Source organism: Lactuca serriola, chromosome 4, assembly GCF_051521515.1.
Source record: "Lactuca serriola cultivar US96UC23 chromosome 4, Lser_US96UC23_V15, whole genome shotgun sequence".
Taxonomy (NCBI): Eukaryota; Viridiplantae; Streptophyta; class Magnoliopsida; order Asterales; family Asteraceae; genus Lactuca; species Lactuca serriola.
In genome coordinates, this window is record NC_136411.1 from 35,723,896 (window position 1) to 35,744,983 (window position 21,088).

Here is a 21,088-nt window from a genome sequence, read left to right on the forward strand (position 1 = left end):
TAAAATGCTTTTTAACCTTAGGTATCTAAATGAAAGTCATAGATATCCCAAAACCGTAAACATACATAAAAAGAACGCCCAAATCTGACTTCATATGAGGAAGTTATGAGTTTTCGAAGTTTCGGACATAACGGTAAACACCTAAAAACTTGAAATAGAGATCAAATGACTTTTAGCCAATGCGACCTAAACGAGAATCAAAGATCTCATCAATGGTAATACAACGATAAAAAGACTGACGAAAACGGACATCGGATGAAGAAGTTATGGATTTTTAACGGACTTTTCCAGTCCCGGCCTGTTAAAATATATTTATAAAAATCAAGTCAGAATTAGCCGAAGGACTCTAAACAAGAGTTTTAGAGCATTTTCTCACCTATGTGTGGATATAAAGAACATCGAAATTGGAGCTCGTACGTGAAAGTTATGGATTTTACAAGTTCGGGGCACAAAATCCAAGGCTGGTGCAAGAAGGAACGCCCTGCGTTCTTCAACCAGAACCATCCCATCGTCCATCAGAGGAAAATACGTAAGCGCTGACCTCACAGGGGGAACGCGTTGCGTTCCCTAAAGGAACGCCCTGCGTTCGTGAGTGCCCCCAACACTATAAAAAGGAGGCTAGGGCTCCGGGTTTTGTGGCTTCTCTCTCAACTCCTTCACCCTTAAAAGCCTCTCTATCCCCTCTAATCTACCTTAAATCCCCGGTATTACCGCTAGCTCACGACGCAAGTCCCGATGCCCCCGAGATTCTCGAGAAATTGACTTTCTCCAGTCAAAGTAATGCTCGGGTTTAGTCTCGCCTTCTTCAAGCTACCACTTCTAACAAGTGAGTTCATACCCCTATCACTACATTTTTAAATGCTTTTAAGGGGGGGGGGGGGGGAATACAAGTAAACACATGACTAAAATCGTGTGAAACACAATTTTCTTGTTGTACTTTTCATGCTATTGTTATAACTATCATAGGAAGTTATTAACATACAAAACATCTCACAATGCAACTTTACTCTATTAAGATACATTACATTTTATAAATAGAAATATGTTTTATTTGTAAACATGCATATTACATCAAATCAAGGGTAACCATTTCAACTATAACACTATGTATTTTACAAGTAAATACAACTCGTTATTTTGCCTTTGTTCATACTATACAAAGAGTAATCATTTCAGAAAAAAGCACATTTTCATGAATACGTGACTTAATTGGTAATTCGTGAGTCATTCATCTTCATTATACCTATCAGGGTACCGCTAGAAAACCTTGTTTTATAACCAGAGTCTCCCGTCTGGAGAACATGATAAATGTGTATAGATCTATACAGGACTGATGATCTCGCACCCTGACTGTTAGCTATAGTCCTCGGGGTGACAAGTGTCATATCATTTCGACTTTTGAAGAACATCGCTCAAACAAACCCATCATAGTACGGTTATGAAAACTCACTGGATAGATAATTATTATGGTATTATGTTTTCACGGTGGTCGATGGTGATGGATGGTGGTGGTGATGGGTCATGGTGGCGAGTAGTGGTGATGGGTGGTAGCTGATGGTTGTGATAGTGGCTGGTGGTGTTCATAATGGTGGGTAGTGGCTAGGTGGTAGTGATGGGTGGTAGAGGTCACTGGGTGGTGGGTGGGGGTGATGGTAGCGGGTGGTGGTGGTCGGTGGTGATGAATGGTGGTGGCGGGTGGTAGTGATGGGTGGTGGTCATAGAAGTGGTTGGGTGGTAGTGATGGGTGGTGGAGGTGGATAGTGGTCGAGGATGGGTAGTGATTGTGGTGGGTGGTGGTGGCGGGTGGTGGTGATGGTGGAGGGTGGGGTTGGTGGTGGCGGGTAGTGGTGATGGGTGGTGGTCATGGTCGTGGATGATGGTCATGGTTGGCGATGGCGGATGGTGGTAATCATGTTGGATGGTGGTTTTGTGGGAGGTGGATAGGGGTGGTGGTGATGGTGATTGTGATGGGTGGTGGAGGTGGGTGGCGGTGACGGGTGGTTGTGGTGGATGATATTATTTGGGTGGTGAGTGGTGTTGTGTAGTGGGTTTTTAAATTTTTTTACTTATTTCTTGGTTTATATTAATATTCTATGATGATTTTAATTAAAAAAAATTGTGTGGTCAAAATTTGTTCTAGCACTAAAAAATGTTCTCGATTGAACGCTACCCTATACACACACATATCATGTGAGACGGCCTAATTTTGTGAGACTGTGAGACGCATTTTTTTATTTTTTTTATTTTTTTAAAAAAAAAATTTAGTTAATTCGAGTTCCGAAAATAATATTTAAAAAAAGAATTTTTGGATTTTTCCATTTATTTTTCATTTTAAAATTATTTTTTAGAATATGTACAGTTTAATATTCTATTAGAATATTTCACGTATTTTTCAAAAAAAAATTGAATTTGTTTTTATTTTTTTTAGTTAATTCAAGTTCCGAAAATAATATTTAAAAAAAGAATTTCTAGATTTTTCCATTTATTCTGCATTTTAAAATTATTTTTTAGAATATGTCAGTGTAATATTCTATTAGAATATTTCACGTATTTTTCAAAAAAAAAAACGGAATTTTTTTTTACTTTTTTTGTTTTTTTTATTTTTTTTAGTTAATTCAAGTTCCGGAAATAATATTTAAAAAAAGAATTTTTGGATTTTTCCATTTATTTTGCATTTTAAAATTATTTTTAGATTTGCTCTCACGATCTCACAAAATTAGAATGATCTCAAATGAACCTGAACCTACATATATATATATATATATATATATATATATATATATATATATATATATATATATATATATATATATATATATATGATATTATGACATCCCCATTTTCACAGCCCGAAAAAGATCTGTTGTATGCTTATTTTAAAAAGAGTATTCTTTATTTTGCGAAAAGTGTTGCATAAAAGTATTTCCTAAGAAATGTTTTTCATTAACTATTAAAAACTAGGGATGTCATAATTGATACAAGGAAAATAATCATAAACATAAACATTTACAAGCCTTGCAAATACTAATGGATTATATCTTCTCGAATCTCTCATCGGATCACTATCCATGTACCTTCGTACCGCTACCTGTGATACAAAGAAACTGAGTGGATCAGGCTTGGGAGCCTGGTGAGGACATAGGGCTTTCAACCCATAATAATTATGTTCTTTAATTATATATTTCACATCAAACAAATAACATGATTACCCATTCCTGTTATTCTCACTCCTTGATGCTAAACCGATTATCTCAAGGGATTTATGCTAAAGGATGTCTAAGTGGACAATGTTGGCTCGAGGAGTCGTTAGAAACATGTGCTAATAAGACAACCATGGGGTGAACAGGGTACACACATGAATAATTCATTCATACCTACAGTTCGTAGTCACGCCCGTATGAGGTTCCATAACATTTATAGGTCGGGGACTTGCCCATGTATAGTTCACTAACACGTACAGGTCATAAACAATTTTGCATACGATTCATAAATGACTACAGGTCTTAGGCCTATCTATGTAGAGTCAAAATTTGTATAGAGAGTCGAAAGTTGTATCTTTAGTTTCGTGTATGTAAGTAACGAAAATTGTGTACTTTCGTTACCTAAGCTATTTACAAGTCAACTTAGAGTTTCGATATGTGATGTCGAATCCTTGTATTTTTTTTTGTATATCTGACGTACCCTATAAATTAGGGTAAGCACTTAGGTCTAGGTTAATGGTCTTACACCGCCCACATCCACTTGTACTCAGAAACCTTTGTACTCTTCCATATATCAGTTTGAGCCAAACAGATTATGTTACATCTTATCGTATAAACATGATTGATTGATTCAAACACCGTTTTCAAAACTTGTCAGTCCGCATACAATTCATTAACATCTATAGGTTCTATACCTTCCCATGTATGATAGATTAACACCTGCAGGTTGTAAACCTACCCGTGAATAACTTGTAAACATCTATAGGTTGCAAGCATGTCCATGTTTCACTAGACTTATATAGAATAGTCTCTAGCCCATCCTCTATACCATACTAGATGACTAATCCCTAGTAGTGAAAAAACCCATGTTAGCTACAACCTCTCATAATATTTTCCTTTCTATACCCCTTCAGTACCTAATATACTTTAGGTATAATATATATATATATATATATATATATATATATATATATATATATATATCCCTATTCTAATAAAAGAATAGTTTTATTCTCCTTTTGACATGTGTCATCCTATTAGGCCTCCTAATTAATGCATATTTTATTTTCCTTTTTCCATGTGCCACCTTATTATGTCTCCTAATTAATGTATGCCACTTGTCAACTCCATTTAAAATTTCAAATTTTAAAATTTCCACTTTAATTACATTAAATTAATAACATTAGAATAAAAATAAAAATAAAAATAATACAAATGATATAATTTCACAATTTATTTAAATCAATGATTAAAATTTATATAACTAAAAAAACTCTTAATTAATAATTTATTTAAAATAATTAATTAATAATTTTGAATTTTTACTATAAAAATTTAATTAATTTTGTAACTGTGGTTCCCACGGGTTATAAACTAGTATATATATATATATATATATATATATATATATATATATATATATATATATATATATATATATAACTCTATACTTTATTCAATTATAGTATAACCAAGTAAGCCATATTGATCACAGATATTGAAAATACAGAAAATAGGCACACATAGCATCTAAGTAGTTAAATACTTTATATTTATGTCTAAGATGAAAATAAATATGCACTCACTTGTTAAAAGTGGGTTACTCGAAATTTGGGGAGCACTTCAGCTAGCTCTTTAGCTATTCCTTTGATATGACCTAGGTATGAATATCACTAAGCATTAGTCGTATATTCCTTGTTACTAATAATAGTCTAGAGTCCTCATTCATCTCAATGTGTACATCAAGATCTATCAAGTAAGGAGCAACCAGGTAAGATTATATCATAATTAAGGTCCATTTGGTATACAAAGTATACTGTTTGAAAATCCCACTTTAAACACCTCACTAAATCTAGCCTAGACATCACCCTCGTAAGTAGATCAATAAGTATTATGGCATGGAATTATTCATAAATATTGTTCATAAATTCATAACAACGACTATGAATAAATATAAGTTACACTGAAAGCAATATAAGTGTTTCTTAACTTTTAAAGATTATCCTGACAGAAGTCTGAAAGTGTTTCAACAAAAACCAGTTTTATGCTAATTTTTAGTCCGAATCTAACCGAATGGTTTCTTAAAAAATCGAGTGAAATTGTTGTGATAGATACCTTAAAAATCGTTTGAACCCGTTTATTAGACTTGGCTAGTTGCATTTCACTTAACTTATTAAAAACACGATCTATTTCCAAAGAAAATTAAATAAATTGATCAATCAATCAATTGTACACAATTTGAAGGCCGACGTACACCACTGCTAGATGTAGGCGGGCAGTTGAACCAAAAATTGGTAATCAGACCGTTTCAACTAAAAAATCAGTTTTTAAAACATTGATTATTATTCTTGTTTACTTTGTCACGAGTTTTTTCATTTGGCAAATTTCATTATAAGATTCAAAAGGTAAATTAAGTTAAATATCAGTTAAAAAAACTCATTATAAAAGATGAGATTTGGTCACTGTTTTCAACCCTCACAGTACTTGTCACGGGGTTTTTAATTTAACAAGTTTCAATACAAGGTTTAATCACTTAAAATTAAACTTTATCACCTAATGTGTTTACACCTCACTTAATACCTGGCAGAAGGTAAATGTACATATAAAATTAAAAACCTGTTATAAAATATGATATTTGGCCACCGTTTTCGACCGTGGCAACAACTTGTCACAGGTTTTTTCATGTTACAAATTTTAATATTAGATTTAATCATTTAAAATGAAACCTCTACACCTTATATGTTTTTAGGACTCACTTATTAAGAGACACAAGGCAATGATACATATAAAGTAAAATAAACTTGTTATAAAATATGACATTTGTCCATCGTTTTCGAACGTTGCACTATTTGTCACTATTTTTTTTTATGTAAAACCGAAATTAATGTGTGAAGTCTAATTTCCAATGCTTGCTTGTTTTCAGTAAATTATCATGGAAAAAATTATGTGAATTATTTTATTAACTTTAGTAACGATAAATATGAAAACCGACAACACCTAGTTTTCAAAAATTGATGTCATATGCCATTTTTTGTACTAGTACATCAAACCCCAAACACAAGTGGCATGTTTAGTCCTATCCATATAATGTGGTTATGATTTACTAGGTCCCACTTAAAATTTATAACTATGAATTTTAGCTTAGATATTATAAGGGCATGAGATTCCCCACAAATTTTTAACTAGGTGAATGCCCGCGCGTTGCGCAGAAACACCTATATAGTTAAAGTCTTTACAAATATATGATTTTTTAAATATAACAATAACGTTGTTCTTAAATTTGATATAATAATTTGTATATACTAAATTGATATAATATATTGATTATTTTGAATTATATGATAATATATACATTTATTATAACTTCATAATCTCAATCGTTTGAATGACTTCTACCCGCGAGTTACAAATGAATAAAATTAAATATAATATATAATTTGATGTTATTTATAGTTGTTTTTATTGTTAATTAATTTTTTAAAACTTATTTGCTTAATGTTTTAATTTCTATCATTATAATTATTTAAAACATCAAACATTGTTTTTTTATTTTAAAGCTAACAATATAATCATTTATATAGAGTTGTTTTTAACTATTGTTATTGTAAGTTATTTTAAGCTACTTATTTGGAAACTTTTAACGATTATAAAAATATATTTAAGAAATATTTTAGTTAAATTGAAATTACAATTTAGTTTTTGCTTTTATCACTACAATTTATCACTTTTAACTATTTACAAAATATTCTTTAGTTTTTTTAAATGGAACTGAAATTTGTATTTGAGTTGACATTGTAATGCGTAGAAACACCTATATAGTTGAAGTCTTTATATATATATATATATATATATATATATATATATATATATATATATATATATATTAAAATATAATATTAACGTTGTTGTTAAATTTGATATAATAATTCGTATATTAATTTGATATAATATATTGATTATTTTGAATTATATGATAATATATAAATCTATTATAGCGTTATAATCTCAATCGTTTGAATGACTTCTACTCGCGAGTTACACATCAATAAAATTAAATATTATATATGGTTTAATATTATTTATAGTTTTTATTTTTAACTAATTTTTTAAAATTTATTTGCTTGATGTTTTAATTTCTATTATTATAATTATTTAAAACATCAAACATTATTTTTTGATTTTAAAGGTAACAATATAATCATTTATATAGAGTTATTTTTAACTATTGTTATTATAAGTTATTTTAAGCTACTTATTTGAAAAGTTTAACGATTATATAAATATATTTAGGAAATATTTTAGCTAAACTAATATTACAATTTAGTTTTTGCATTTATCACTATAATTTATCACTTCTAACTATTTACAAAATATTATTTGGTTTTTTAGTGGAACTGAACATTATATTTAAGTTGACACTGTAATGTTATATTTAAATTAACAATTTAAGTATTTTGTCCAAACTGTTCAAAAATTACAGCTTTAAAATGATAATGGTTTACATGCAACAACATTTTAAATCTAATAAATTAAGTATAATATGTTAAAATTTACAGACATAACTTTATAAATAGAAATAAAGATATTATTTTAAAATTGAAATTTAGTCTATTTATGATTACACTTTAGGTTTGATATTTATTTAACATTATTAACCAACTTACAATCATTATTAGAAATACACTACAATTTATCACTTTTAACTATTTATAAAATAATCTTTGGGTTGTTTAAGTTAAATAAAATTTATATTTAAGTTGAGCCTATAATGTTATATTATAATTAATAATTTAAGTATTTTATACAAATTGTTCAAAAATTATACCTTTAAAATGATAATGGTTTACATCCAACAATATATTAAAACTAATAAATTAAGTATAATATGTTAAAAGTTAAAAAACATAATTTTATAAGTAGAATTAAAGATATTATTTTAATATTGAAATTTAGTTTATATATGAATACACTTTAGATTTGATATTTATTTAACCTAATTACCAAATTATAATTATTATTATAAAGAAATTGAAAAGTCATGGAAGTTTCAAATGAATGTGGTGAAAGGAAAAAAGAATGGGGGTTTCGAATGCATGAGATTCAAGAAAAAATGCTAGGTTTATAAGTATGTATGATATCGCTTAGTCCTTACAAGGGTGCAAAATTAGACATGCAAGTATTCAATAGGTAGATGGCAAGACTCAAATTTAAAAGGTGTTTGTTTGTCTAATTATATTGTATAAAAATTAGTGTTAAAAAAATTTGCATGCATATAGACAATTTGTCAATATGATTTGTTAAAACAATTTTAACCAGTTTGTGTTTCAATAAAATCAGTTTAATACGAAATTTAATCTAAAATGTTAAAAACCAATTTTTAGTTTTTCATGTTTTAATCGATAAACAATTTATATATAAAAACTCAATTTTAATGTTTCAGTTTATTTTCAATGAAAACAATATTAAATGCATATAGTTCACACCCTACACACACCGTCTCTAGGGTTTCCATGTGCTTCCACCTTATAGACTTGGATCACTGCCGAATGTCGACGTTCGCCTCAGTTGCTAATGATGTGCGATCGGTCAATGTCACCTTAGGTTGCATTCTGTTGTTAGGCTACTCTTGCACCAAAATGAACTTTTAATTTGTTGTCATGGTCTTCGAGTCTTCCAAATGTGCGATTTTACATAAGAAAGCATTATCTTTTCTTATTTCCATGTAAAACCTAGAACATACAACTAAAAATCATGGACAATTACAATAATTACAAGGCTTATACAAGAAAAAGACCCTTTTACGACGCGTAAACTACGACACTCAATGATTTATGTTACACAAAAGAGAGTGGCATTAAAAAAGTGTCATCTCTTCATAAAATTTAATGATTTAGGTCACGCATTATTGCGTGCCCTTAAATTAGTGTTTCATGTAAAAAATTAAAAACACGGAGGGCAATTTATCTAAAATGTGCCTCCTCTGTGAATGTCGTTTTATATTTTTTTAAGAAACGCATGTCTCTCTTCTTAGAGGGAAAATGAAATTCCTAAAAATTTTAAACCCCACTTTCTTCTCCTACATTCGAATCGATCTGTTCTCTAACATCTCCTCTCCTTCATCTCCGCCCCTCACCCACCTCCATTATCTCCAACCCACACCTACTCTTCAAGCCTGCACAACGTAAGCTAGGGCTTTTTTTGTTCGGAGACTTACGCCCCAATCGCTTCACTCTCGATTGCATCGTCATTATGCAACTATGACTCCTCCACCGCAATGGTGTTGTGAACCCTCAGGCTACAACATCGGCGACTACACACCTATCAATTAATCTCTCTAACACTCGTTGTGACAACCTGAAATTTAAGCCGTCACAGTAAACCCTTTTCCTGCTAATAAAGCTCGTTTTATTAAATTGTTCCGTTAACCTTTTTGGATTAGGTTAATTAAATTGGGACTTTTTATTATGACTTCATGAGTGTCCGAACAAATTAGAAACACGTGAAACACCCTCAATATCCCCTTGAAAATTTTTAGTTACAATCAAGTCAAATTGCGACCATTTAGTCGGGTATCACCATAAGTCCCGTTTAACGTCAGTATCGGGTAGACTTCCACTGGGACACCAACTCAAACCCTATATAAGGGTGAGAGAACCTCATTTACACCCTTTCCGCCCTCTCTCTACTCTCTCTCTCTACAAGTGGCTTTCGATCCAAAAAACGCCTCTTTCGAGCTCCATAATCGTAAGTAATCTATCCTAGCTTGTTGTTTAGCTTGATATACATGAAAATTCATGTTTAAATCATCCAAAAGCCTCAAAATCATGTGTTTACGGCCCAAGAACACTCTTGGACTGCAAATACCCATAAGTGGGGTTTTGAAGCCCCAAAACCCTTCCAAATCCCTTCTAGTGCTTAGATATGACTTAAGGACTTGCATGTATGAGCTTAGTGTTGGATTAATGTCTAAGTCCATAACTATAATTGGTAAGACTTGACCCGACCCGGCATGGTCCATTTGGGTTGCATACCATCATGCACTTGGATAGACTATAATGAGAGAAATAAGACACTTATGGTTATTAATATATTATAAGTTCTAGTATATTAATAATAAGAATAATAAGATTATTTAATTAGTATTGATCAAGAATTAATCTAGGATTAATTAAGTGATCAAAAGAAGACTAATTAAATATATGGGTCGATTGTGTAAATCATCCATACTTGTATAGTGGGCTAATGCTCCATGGATAATCAAGTTGGGCTAAAACCCATAGGATGGTCCATGGATGCTCCATGGTGTATTTGTACTCATGGATCCAAGGAAATGGAAAGTCATGACAATTAGGGTTTACCCTAATTGTAACACTATATAAAGATCTTATTCTTGACAAAATTGGCAACTAGTATCTAACTAGTAACACACTAGAGTGTGAAGTGAAAGGGCTAGCCGATTTCATGAGTTGTAGAATTCTCTCAAGCTATTCTAAGTGTTTTGGTGATTGTGATTCCACTTGAGGCTTCCATACTATTGGGGCTAAGCTCTTAAAGCTTGAAGACATCAAGCTACATCAAAAGGTATGTATTCTATCTTGTTACATTCATTGATTTGTATGCTAGATTAGGATAATACCTTGGAAGTTCTTATTTGCATGTATAATAGAGAAAACATAGATCCAAGGTATTTAGGGTTGCATGTACACTTAGGAGTGTTAGAATGCCTAAAACCCAACAGTAGTATCAGAGCCTAGGCTTGTTTTCTTGTTATACCTGCAATAGAAGCTAAAAAAACGAATTTGGTGCTGTCTGATCATCAGACTCGGCGAGTCCATCAGAGGACTCGGCGAGTCCATGCCTAAAATGTGATCAATTCGATCCAACTCGCCGAGTTTGTTCATGCACTCGACGAGTTGGACCCCCAGACAGCATATTTTCGAGTTTTTTGGCTAGAAATGGACTAGGAACATTACCCTAAGTTGTTTTTGAACTTATAAACTTGTTTTTGATGTGGTAATGTTCATGCTAATCCATTTTCAAAGATAATTGTCAATAGATTTATGTTTTGTATTAGTTTAAAGTTTAGACTAATTACATGAAAAAGTTTGATTTGAATTATCTTGTTCTTATGAGTTGCTTAGATTAATAGAAATGTTGAGTGAAATAGTTGTTTTCAATCCATTTTAATCTAAGAGTTGAGTATAAAATGTGTTTGTGTAACTTGTCCTCAAGTTACATGAAGAGTCACATTAAAGACTCATAAAATTCATAAGAGTTAGCAATGGTTACAAAATGAAGAGTCTTGTGTCATTGAATATTTTTTTATGACTCCATAACTTGTCCTCAAGTTATGGAAGTTCAAGAGTCACTTCATTAAAGAAAAAAATATGTAACCATAATTAAATCCATAAGTTATAAAATAAATGAAAAGTTAGTTCTTTTATTAGTTTAAAGTCTTCCATAACTTGTCCTCAAGTTATGGAACTTGAAGAGTTTTTGGATTAAAACTACTTTAAACACATAAGTTATGGAATTAATTAGTTTTGAATAGTTTCAAAACTTGCCCTCAAGTTTTGGAATTTGAAAAGTTTTCTTTTATGAATACTTTAATTCCAAGTTAGCCCTTAGAATTTTAAAAGTTAAAATTCAACCCTTATAATTTATAATATTATAAGTTAATAATATATATATGTATAAGAGTAAAGTCAGTCTTACCGCTAGTACGCCTCATTCACGAAGCCGGTCTATAAGGTGGGTATAAGGTTGTTGCCTATAAAATGGCAACTTAATGGGTGTCCACTCTCACCCACCGCTTGCTTGACTGGTGGAGGGTCGTTAGCCGAACGGGTTTGACAGGACTAGAATTCTCCCTTCATTAAAAGTATTAATGATAATACTAAGTAACTAAACTCTTAATAATACCCAATCTTAGTCACTTAGGAAAAATGTGAATAAGGTGCTAATCCATGAAATTACACTTTACACTTTGTCAAAGTCGTTAGTGGAGCGTGTGTGGTTAACCGGCACACTAACTTGGACTTAACAAGGTAGGTAAAGGGTGACTTAATATTTATCATAGTATCGATGGAGTGTGTGTGGTTAACCGGCACATCGATTGAGGGGTAATTTATTAAGGGTACCAAGTGATTTGCATGGTTACTTCACACCTTGTTTTGTGATCCTCGGCATCCCAGTCACAAAACCTGAAGGGCACACTCGAGATGGAAACATGCCTTTGAACAGTTCAATGAATCTCAAAGATCTAGGAGTTTCAAAACCAATTAAAACCTAATAATACATTTCGTTTATCTTGGTGGAAATTGGTGAATCGTCATTCACCTACCTTCAAATATTTTATAGCTTGGATTACGGCATACCTCTTCTAAGTTATAAAATAGTTTGTTGGGTCCTAGTCTTAATATTTCATATTGGGTGTCATATTAAGGACTTTAAATCAACTATCTTGAATATCTCCCAAAAGATGTCTGGTTTAGACACCTATGATCTTCCCAAATCTCTTGAAACAAGGTTTCCTAATGAAGATGATGTCCCATGGAAATCATACTTCATTCACCTCCTCCAATTATTCTCCCTAACCCACAAGTTCTTGAAAAGTTTAAGGTCACTCAAGCCCTATTGGCAAGGCAAGGTCTAGGTGTGGTCACGTCTTGGAGATGTAGTCACATATTGACAAGTCGGGAGAGTTGGGTGTCAAAGTCTTGAGAAAGTCGGTGGTTCAATCACTTTCTAAGTCACATAGTGAGTTCCTTTGGGACACCTATGAAACAGACTATGATAAGACCCTTAATGATCTTATCTAAGATCAACTTTCTTAAAACTTGATGGACATTGACAATAGTGACACAGGAAATCCCGGAAAGCATTCTCTTCCCAATGGAAAGGGATCGGCCATAGTCAACTCGGTTGACCAAATGGTAAAGAGAAAAGCTAAGTCTGTGATAGTCTCGTGTACCATTATCAAAGGGTCCATATGTTTATATTGCTAAAGGAAGGGGCATTGGTTGCGAAGCTGCCAAATTTACCTAAGGATGTTAAAGTCAATAAGTTTGACTCTACTTCAGGTAAAGTCCACTATCTAACTCTATTAAGCTTCTATTCTGAGATTCTTGATACATGATGTGACTGGGTCACATGGTGATGTTTTAAGAATCAAAGAAAAGTGAAGAAACTTAAAGAAAGAATATGCTGAATCTGATCGCATAGATGGATTTCTATCGCATAGTTTGAAAGATCGGATTCCTGAGCTACTTCTTAGGAGTTATGAGATATTGCTTAGGAATAGATAACAACAAGTTTTCATATAGATTGTAAGGATAAGTTTTTCCGCAAAGTTTTAAAATAAAAGAAAAATTTTTGATTTTATTTATTTTAAAATATCCTTACAATGGCATTTGAGGAAAAATTGTTGCTTATATGATTCCATTAAGAGCAAGAGTGGAAATATGAAATTGATTCTTTCATTTGTGGTAATGTCAAAATTTACCAAAATAAGGAAAGATTCTCATCACCCAAGTCTCAATTGGACCGAAACTTGGAATCATGCAAGTTGTATAGCATGATGAATGAGAACTTTCAAGTATTGGAAAATTAAGACTAATTACTTGTTCACATGGATGTGTGAGTCAAGTAAAGGACTAAAGGATCGAGTACACATTCTTGTGCACTGATTAAGTCCACCATAAAAGTTTGATAAGACTATTCGTCATAGTTTACTAAAGCTCAGTAAATATGATTATACTTACATGCTTAAGTGTAACTCTGAGACATTGGAAAAAAGATTCCAATGTAAGGCAGAGCGAATAAGAAGAATCAAATTAGGCAGAAGGATAAAAGTTTCTCAAATCTGAAAAGATGGGAGAGTACTTTAGTATCAGTTTTGTGATCATCTTAATGATTAAGAAACCATAGCACAATTAGTTCTCTAAGGAAATCTTAGTGCATTCTTATGACTAAGAAGAGGGATCTTGAATTGTTGAAATGGTTAAATCAAGAAGATGAGTCATACTTCGTTCCGATACAAGTCTTAGAGTCATACTCCAAGATTGTAACTTGAGTGACATGTCTCAAAAAAGGTTTAAAACACTTGTCAAATGTAAGAGTAAAAGTTTTCTACTCTAGTACATTTGAAATTGGTAAGTTGTGATGTTTTGGATAAAACAAAGACCAACTTAGGCCAATTGTGTGAAGTGTTTGTCTTGATTAGAATCCGCACTATCTCTTGGATGTTTGACAAGGGAATCTTATATGTCAAGAGGACAGTGGGAGTCCTAAAGGTCTTGAAAGTCTCAAGAACTAATCAAAAAGAAAACCTGAAGTTCTTCACTAGCACACGACTTGAGGTTTATAACCTATCGTGTTAACATATTCTATGCCCATTCCAGTTAAAGTTGGCTTTGCATATGAGTTCTTAGAGTTCTCAATTGGTTGCATAACAACTTGGAAGAAATGGCAGGCCCTTGAGCTGCCAGGTGGCAAGAAATTAAGATTGAGTTTAGTCCATATGGTTTTGGATTTATCATTATCTTTGTCTTGTGATTATGGTTTTGACAATTCACATGGATAAGAACACATACACCATTAAATCTAAGTGTCATAAGGTTTCTCTCCGATTCATGAAAATGATGGTGAGGAAACGCTTTCACTAAGTAGATTTTATCTAGATAGCAATTGTGATATTTGCATTCTCAAAGTCGTTAGTGGAGCGCGTGTGGTTAACCGGCACACTAATATGGACTTGTGAGAAATGGCAAAAAGGTCTAACCATTATGATTACGACATACCTCTTCATAATTGTTTAGAAACACAAGTGTGCTATCTAAGGGAAGGTGTATGATTTTGATAAAGTTTTATCAAAACAATCTAGTATCAGAAATCTGAACTTTGGTAAGAAAGTCAATGAAGTATTGATTTCTAGAAGTCCAGGTGATTTCTGAGAACATGTCAAAGCTAGTGGGAGCATAAGTGTTATGCTAATAATCATCATGTTAGTGGGAGCATGATAATTATGATAAGTATTGCAAGTTAGCAATGTTAATTATAGAAAACAAAAGTTTCAATTGGGAAAAAGTTGTTTTGCTATAATTAAGGGAGATGAAATTATACTTCATCTCAAATCTATAAGCTTAGATCGTGAGGTTTTAATCATTTAGTCAAGGATATATATATATGAATTTCATGTTGGAATGGCTCAACATAAGGAAATTCTGTATATGGGTCCATATGGGTCCATTATTTGCGTTCTAAAATTCGATTATGATTACGGCATCCCTTTTCATAATCTGAATTATGAGAACTTGGCAAATTGAAATGGACATATTATAGCAAAAGACTGGTTTAGTCTTTATGTTAGACATCATGAATCGTGTCCCATATGCTTCAGATATAGGATCGATTCAATGTGCTATATTCATCCTTTCTAAAATTTTCCAAATGCCTGGGGCATTAAGAAGGGAAAAGGTTTAGAACTGGATATGACTAAAAGGATTAAACAATTGTCGAGGACAATCTAAGGTTTTCCAAAGATTGGTTGCTCAAGGACAGTTGGAAGTATAGTGATAATTCTGGAAGGACCATATTGACATAATCTGTAAGGAGGCAACTCTTGTTCAGAAGTGATAGTCAAAATGGAATCTGGAAATGTTTCAAAGTTAGAAATTTCAATCTGTGTAAGATTAAGGAAACTTAATGCAAGAAGGATGTTTCCAAGGAGTTGATCTCCTTTGGAATTCTCTGTAATGATTGTTGCCAAGTCTTTGTGAGTTTGTGCATAATCGTTACAAGAGGATCAATGCATATAAGTTTAGAATCTAACAGATTACAGTAAATGGCATGAATTTGGAATTCTTGCATTTGCGGTAAGGATTTGGGATTGTGAAAAGAGAATCATTGAAGTTATGTTAAATTGATCTAGTTCACAAAGTAAAGATCATAGACAAACATAGTATGCATACTTAGTGTGTGGCATGACTAGTGTTTAAGAAAGCATAGTGTACATGCTTGGAGCATGGGACAACTATTGGTTTTAAATTCAAGAATAAAGTTGATAGCTGAAACAGTATACAATGAATAATGTGTAATCATATGGTGATAAATAAAAGGTGTTTTATTTATGTTCAAAGTGTTGATACCATATTGGATTCAATTATTATTGTGTTTCATTTTGCATGTTTTGACTTCCCGAATAAACTGGGTTATTCTTCCGGAGTGACTAAGTTATTCAAACCATCCACAGTCTGTCACATGTGGTTATGATTTACTAGGTCCCACTTAAAATTTATAACTATGAATTTTAGCTTAGATATTATAAGGGCATGAGATTCCCCACATATTTTTAACTAGGTGAATGCCCGCGCGTTGCGCAGAAACACCTATATAGTTAAAGTCTTTACAAATATATGATTTTTTAAATATAACAATAACGTTGTTCTTAAATTTGATATAATAATTTGTATATACTAAATTGATATAATATATTGATTATTTTGAATTATATGATAATATATACATTTATTATAACTTCATAATCTCAATCGTTTGAATGACTTCTACCCGCGAGTTACAAATGAATAAAATTAAATATAATATATAATTTGATGTTATTTATAGTTGTTTTTATTGTTAATTAATTTTTTAAAACTTATTTGCTTAATGTTTTAATTTCTATCATTATAATTATTTAAAACATCAAACATTGTTTTTTTATTTTAAAGCTAACAATATAATCATTTATATAGAGTTGTTTTTAACTATTGTTATTGTAAGTTATTTTAAGCTACTTATTTGGAAACTTTTAACGATTATAAAAATATATTTAAGAAATATTTTAGTTAAATTGAAATTACAATTTAGTTTTTGCTTTTATCACTACAATTTATCACTTTTAACTATTTACAAAATATTCTTTAGTTTTTTTAAATGGAACTGAAATTTGTATTTGAGTTGACATTGTAATGCGTAGAAACACCTATATAGTTGAAGTCTTTATATATATATATATATATATATATATATATATATATATATATATATATATATATATATATATATATATATATATTAAAATATAATATTAACGTTGTTGTTAAATTTGATATAATAATTCGTATATTAATTTGATATAATATATTGATTATTTTGAATTATATGATAATATATAAATCTATTATAGCGTTATAATCTCAATCGTTTGAATGACTTCTACTCGCGAGTTACACATCAATAAAATTAAATATTATATATGGTTTAATATTATTTATAGTTTTTATTTTTAACTAATTTTTTAAAATTTATTTGCTTGATGTTTTAATTTCTATTATTATAATTATTTAAAACATCAAACATTATTTTTTGATTTTAAAGGTAACAATATAATCATTTATATAGAGTTATTTTTAACTATTGTTATTATAAGTTATTTTAAGCTACTTATTTGAAAAGTTTAACGATTATATAAATATATTTAGGAAATATTTTAGCTAAACTAATATTACAATTTAGTTTTTGCATTTATCACTATAATTTATCACTTCTAACTATTTACAAAATATTATTTGGTTTTTTAGTGGAACTGAACATTATATTTAAGTTGACACTGTAATGTTATATTTAAATTAACAATTTAAGTATTTTGTCCAAACTGTTCAAAAATTACAGCTTTAAAATGATAATGGTTTACATGCAACAACATTTTAAATCTAATAAATTAAGTATAATATGTTAAAATTTACAGACATAACTTTATAAATAGAAATAAAGATATTATTTTAAAATTGAAATTTAGTCTATTTATGATTACACTTTAGGTTTGATATTTATTTAACATTATTAACCAACTTACAATCATTATTAGAAATACACTACAATTTATCACTTTTAACTATTTATAAAATAATCTTTGGGTTGTTTAAGTTAAATAAAATTTATATTTAAGTTGAGCCTATAATGTTATATTATAATTAATAATTTAAGTATTTTATACAAATTGTTCAAAAATTATACCTTTAAAATGATAATGGTTTACATCCAACAATATATTAAAACTAATAAATTAAGTATAATATGTTAAAAGTTAAAAAACATAATTTTATAAGTAGAATTAAAGATATTATTTTAATATTGAAATTTAGTTTATATATGAATACACTTTAGATTTGATATTTATTTAACCTAATTACCAAATTATAATTATTATTATAAAGAAATTGAAAAGTCATGGAAGTTTCAAATGAATGTGGTGAAAGGAAAAAAGAATGGGGGTTTCGAATGCATGAGATTCAAGAAAAAATGCTAGGTTTATAAGTATGTATGATATCGCTTAGTCCTTACAAGGGTGCAAAATTAGACATGCAAGTATTCAATAGGTAGATGGCAAGACTCAAATTTAAAAGGTGTTTGTTTGTCTAATTATATTGTATAAAAATTAGTGTTAAAAAAATTTGCATGCATATAGACAATTTGTCAATATGATTTGTTAAAACAATTTTAACCAGTTTGTGTTTCAATAAAATCAGTTTAATACGAAATTTAATCTAAAATGTTAAAAACCAATTTTTAGTTTTTCATGTTTTAATCGATAAACAATTTATATATAAAAACTCAATTTTAATGTTTCAGTTTATTTTCAATGAAAACAATATTAAATGCATATAGTTCACACCCTACACACACCGTCTCTAGGGTTTCCATGTGCTTCCACCTTATAGACTTGGATCACTGCCGAATGTCGACGTTCGCCTCAGTTGCTAATGATGTGCGATCGGTCAATGTCACCTTAGGTTGCATTCTGTTGTTAGGCTACTCTTGCACCAAAATGAACTTTTAATTTGTTGTCATGGTCTTCGAGTCTTCCAAATGTGCGATTTTACATAAGAAAGCATTATCTTTTCTTATTTCCATGTAAAACCTAGAACATACAACTAAAAATCATGGACAATTACAATAATTACAAGGCTTATACAAGAAAAAGACCCTTTTACGACGCGTAAACTACGACACTCAATGATTTATGTTACACAAAAGAGAGTGGCATGAAAAAAGTGTCATCTCTTCATAAAATTTAATGATTTAGGTCACGCATTATTGCGTGCCCTTAAATTAGTGTTTCATGTAAAAAATTAAAAACACGGAGGGCAATTTATCTAAAATGTGCCTCCTCTGTGAATGTCGTTTTATATTTTTTTAAGAAACGCATGTCTCTCTTCTTAGAGGGAAAATGAAATTCCTAAAAATTTTAAACCCCACTTTCTTCTCCTACATTCGAATCGATCTGTTCTCTAACATCTCCTCTCCTTCATCTCCGCCCCTCACCCACCTCCATTATCTCCAACCCACACCTACTCTTCAAGCCTGCACAACGTAAGCTAGGGCTTTTTTTGTTCGGAGACTTACGCCCCAATCGCTTCACTCTCGATTGCATCGTCATTATGCAACTATGACTCCTCCACCGCAATGGTGTTGTGAACCCTCAGGCTACAACATCGGCGACTACACACCTATCAATTAATCTCTCTAACACTCGTTGTGACAACCTGAAATTTAAGCCGTCACAGTAAACCCTTTTCCTGCTAATAAAGCTCGTTTTATTAAATTGTTCCGTTAACCTTTTTGGATTAGGTTAATTAAATTGGGACTTTTTATTATGACTTCATGAGTGTCCGAACAAATTAGAAACACGTGAAACACCCTCAATATCCCCTTGAAAATTTTTAGTTACAATCAAGTCAAATTGCGACCATTTAGTCGGGTATCACCATAAGTCCCGTTTAACGTCAGTATCGGGTAGACTTCCACTGGGACACCAACTCAAACCCTATATAAGGGTGAGAGAACCTCATTTACACCCTTTCCGCCCTCTCTCTACCCTCTCTCTCTACAAGTGGCTTTCGATCCAAAAAACGCCTCTTTCGAGCTCCATAATCGTAAGTAATCTATCCTAGCTTGTTGTTTAGCTTGATATACATGAAAATTCATGTTTAAATCATCCAAAAGCCTCAAAATCATGTGTTTACGGCCCAAGAACACTCTTGGACTGCAAATACCCATAAGTGGGGTTTTGAAGCCCCAAAACCCTTCCAAATCCCTTCTAATGCTTAGATATGACTTAAGGACTTGCATGTATGAGCTTAGTGTTGGATTAATGTCTAAGTCCATAACTATAATTGGTAAGACTTGACCCGACCCGGCATGGTCCATTTGGGTTGCATACCATCATGCACTTGGATAGACTATAATGAGAGAAATAAGACACTTATGGTTATTAATATATTATAAGTTCTAGTATATTAATAATAAGAATAATAAGATTATTTAATTAGTATTGATCAAGAATTAATCTAGGATTAATTAAGTGATCAAAAGAAGACTAATTAAATATATGGGTCGATTGTGTAAATCATCCATACTTGTATAGTGGGCTAATGCTCCATGGATAATCAAGTTGGGCTAAAACCCATAGGATGGTCCATGGATGCTCCATGGTGTATTTGTACTCATGGATCCAAGGAAATGGAAAGTCATGACAATTAGGGTTTACCCTAATTGTAACACTATATAAAGATCTTATTCTTGACAAAATTGGCAACTAGTATCTAACTAGTAACACACTAGAGTGTGAAGTGAAAGGGCTAGCCGATTTCATGAGTTGTAGAATTCTCTCAAGCTATTCTAAGTGTTTTGGTGATTGTGATTCCACTTGAGGCTTCCATACTATTGGGGCTAAGCTCTTAAAGCTTGAAGACATCAAGCTACATCAAAAGGTATGTATTCTATCTTGTTACATTCATTGATTTGTATGCTAGATTAGGATAATACCTTGGAAGTTCTTATTTGCATGTATAATAGAGAAAACATAGATCCAAGGTATTTAGGGT

The 21,088-nt window shown here is 31.2% G+C and overlaps 1 protein-coding gene across 1 annotated transcript in view; it reads left to right on the forward strand.

Moving 5' to 3' along the window:
* The first annotated feature begins 1,892 nt into the window (after nucleotides 1–1,892).
* Nucleotides 1,893–21,088, forward strand: part of LOC145098215 (uncharacterized) — a 31,911-nt gene continuing 12,715 nt past the window's right edge. Inside the window, exon 1 of the mRNA XM_079035878.1 lies at nucleotides 1,893–1,980. Within this exon, the coding sequence (XP_078892004.1) occupies nucleotides 1,893–1,980 (88 nt within the window). The remainder of the gene's footprint in view (nucleotides 1,981–21,088) is intronic.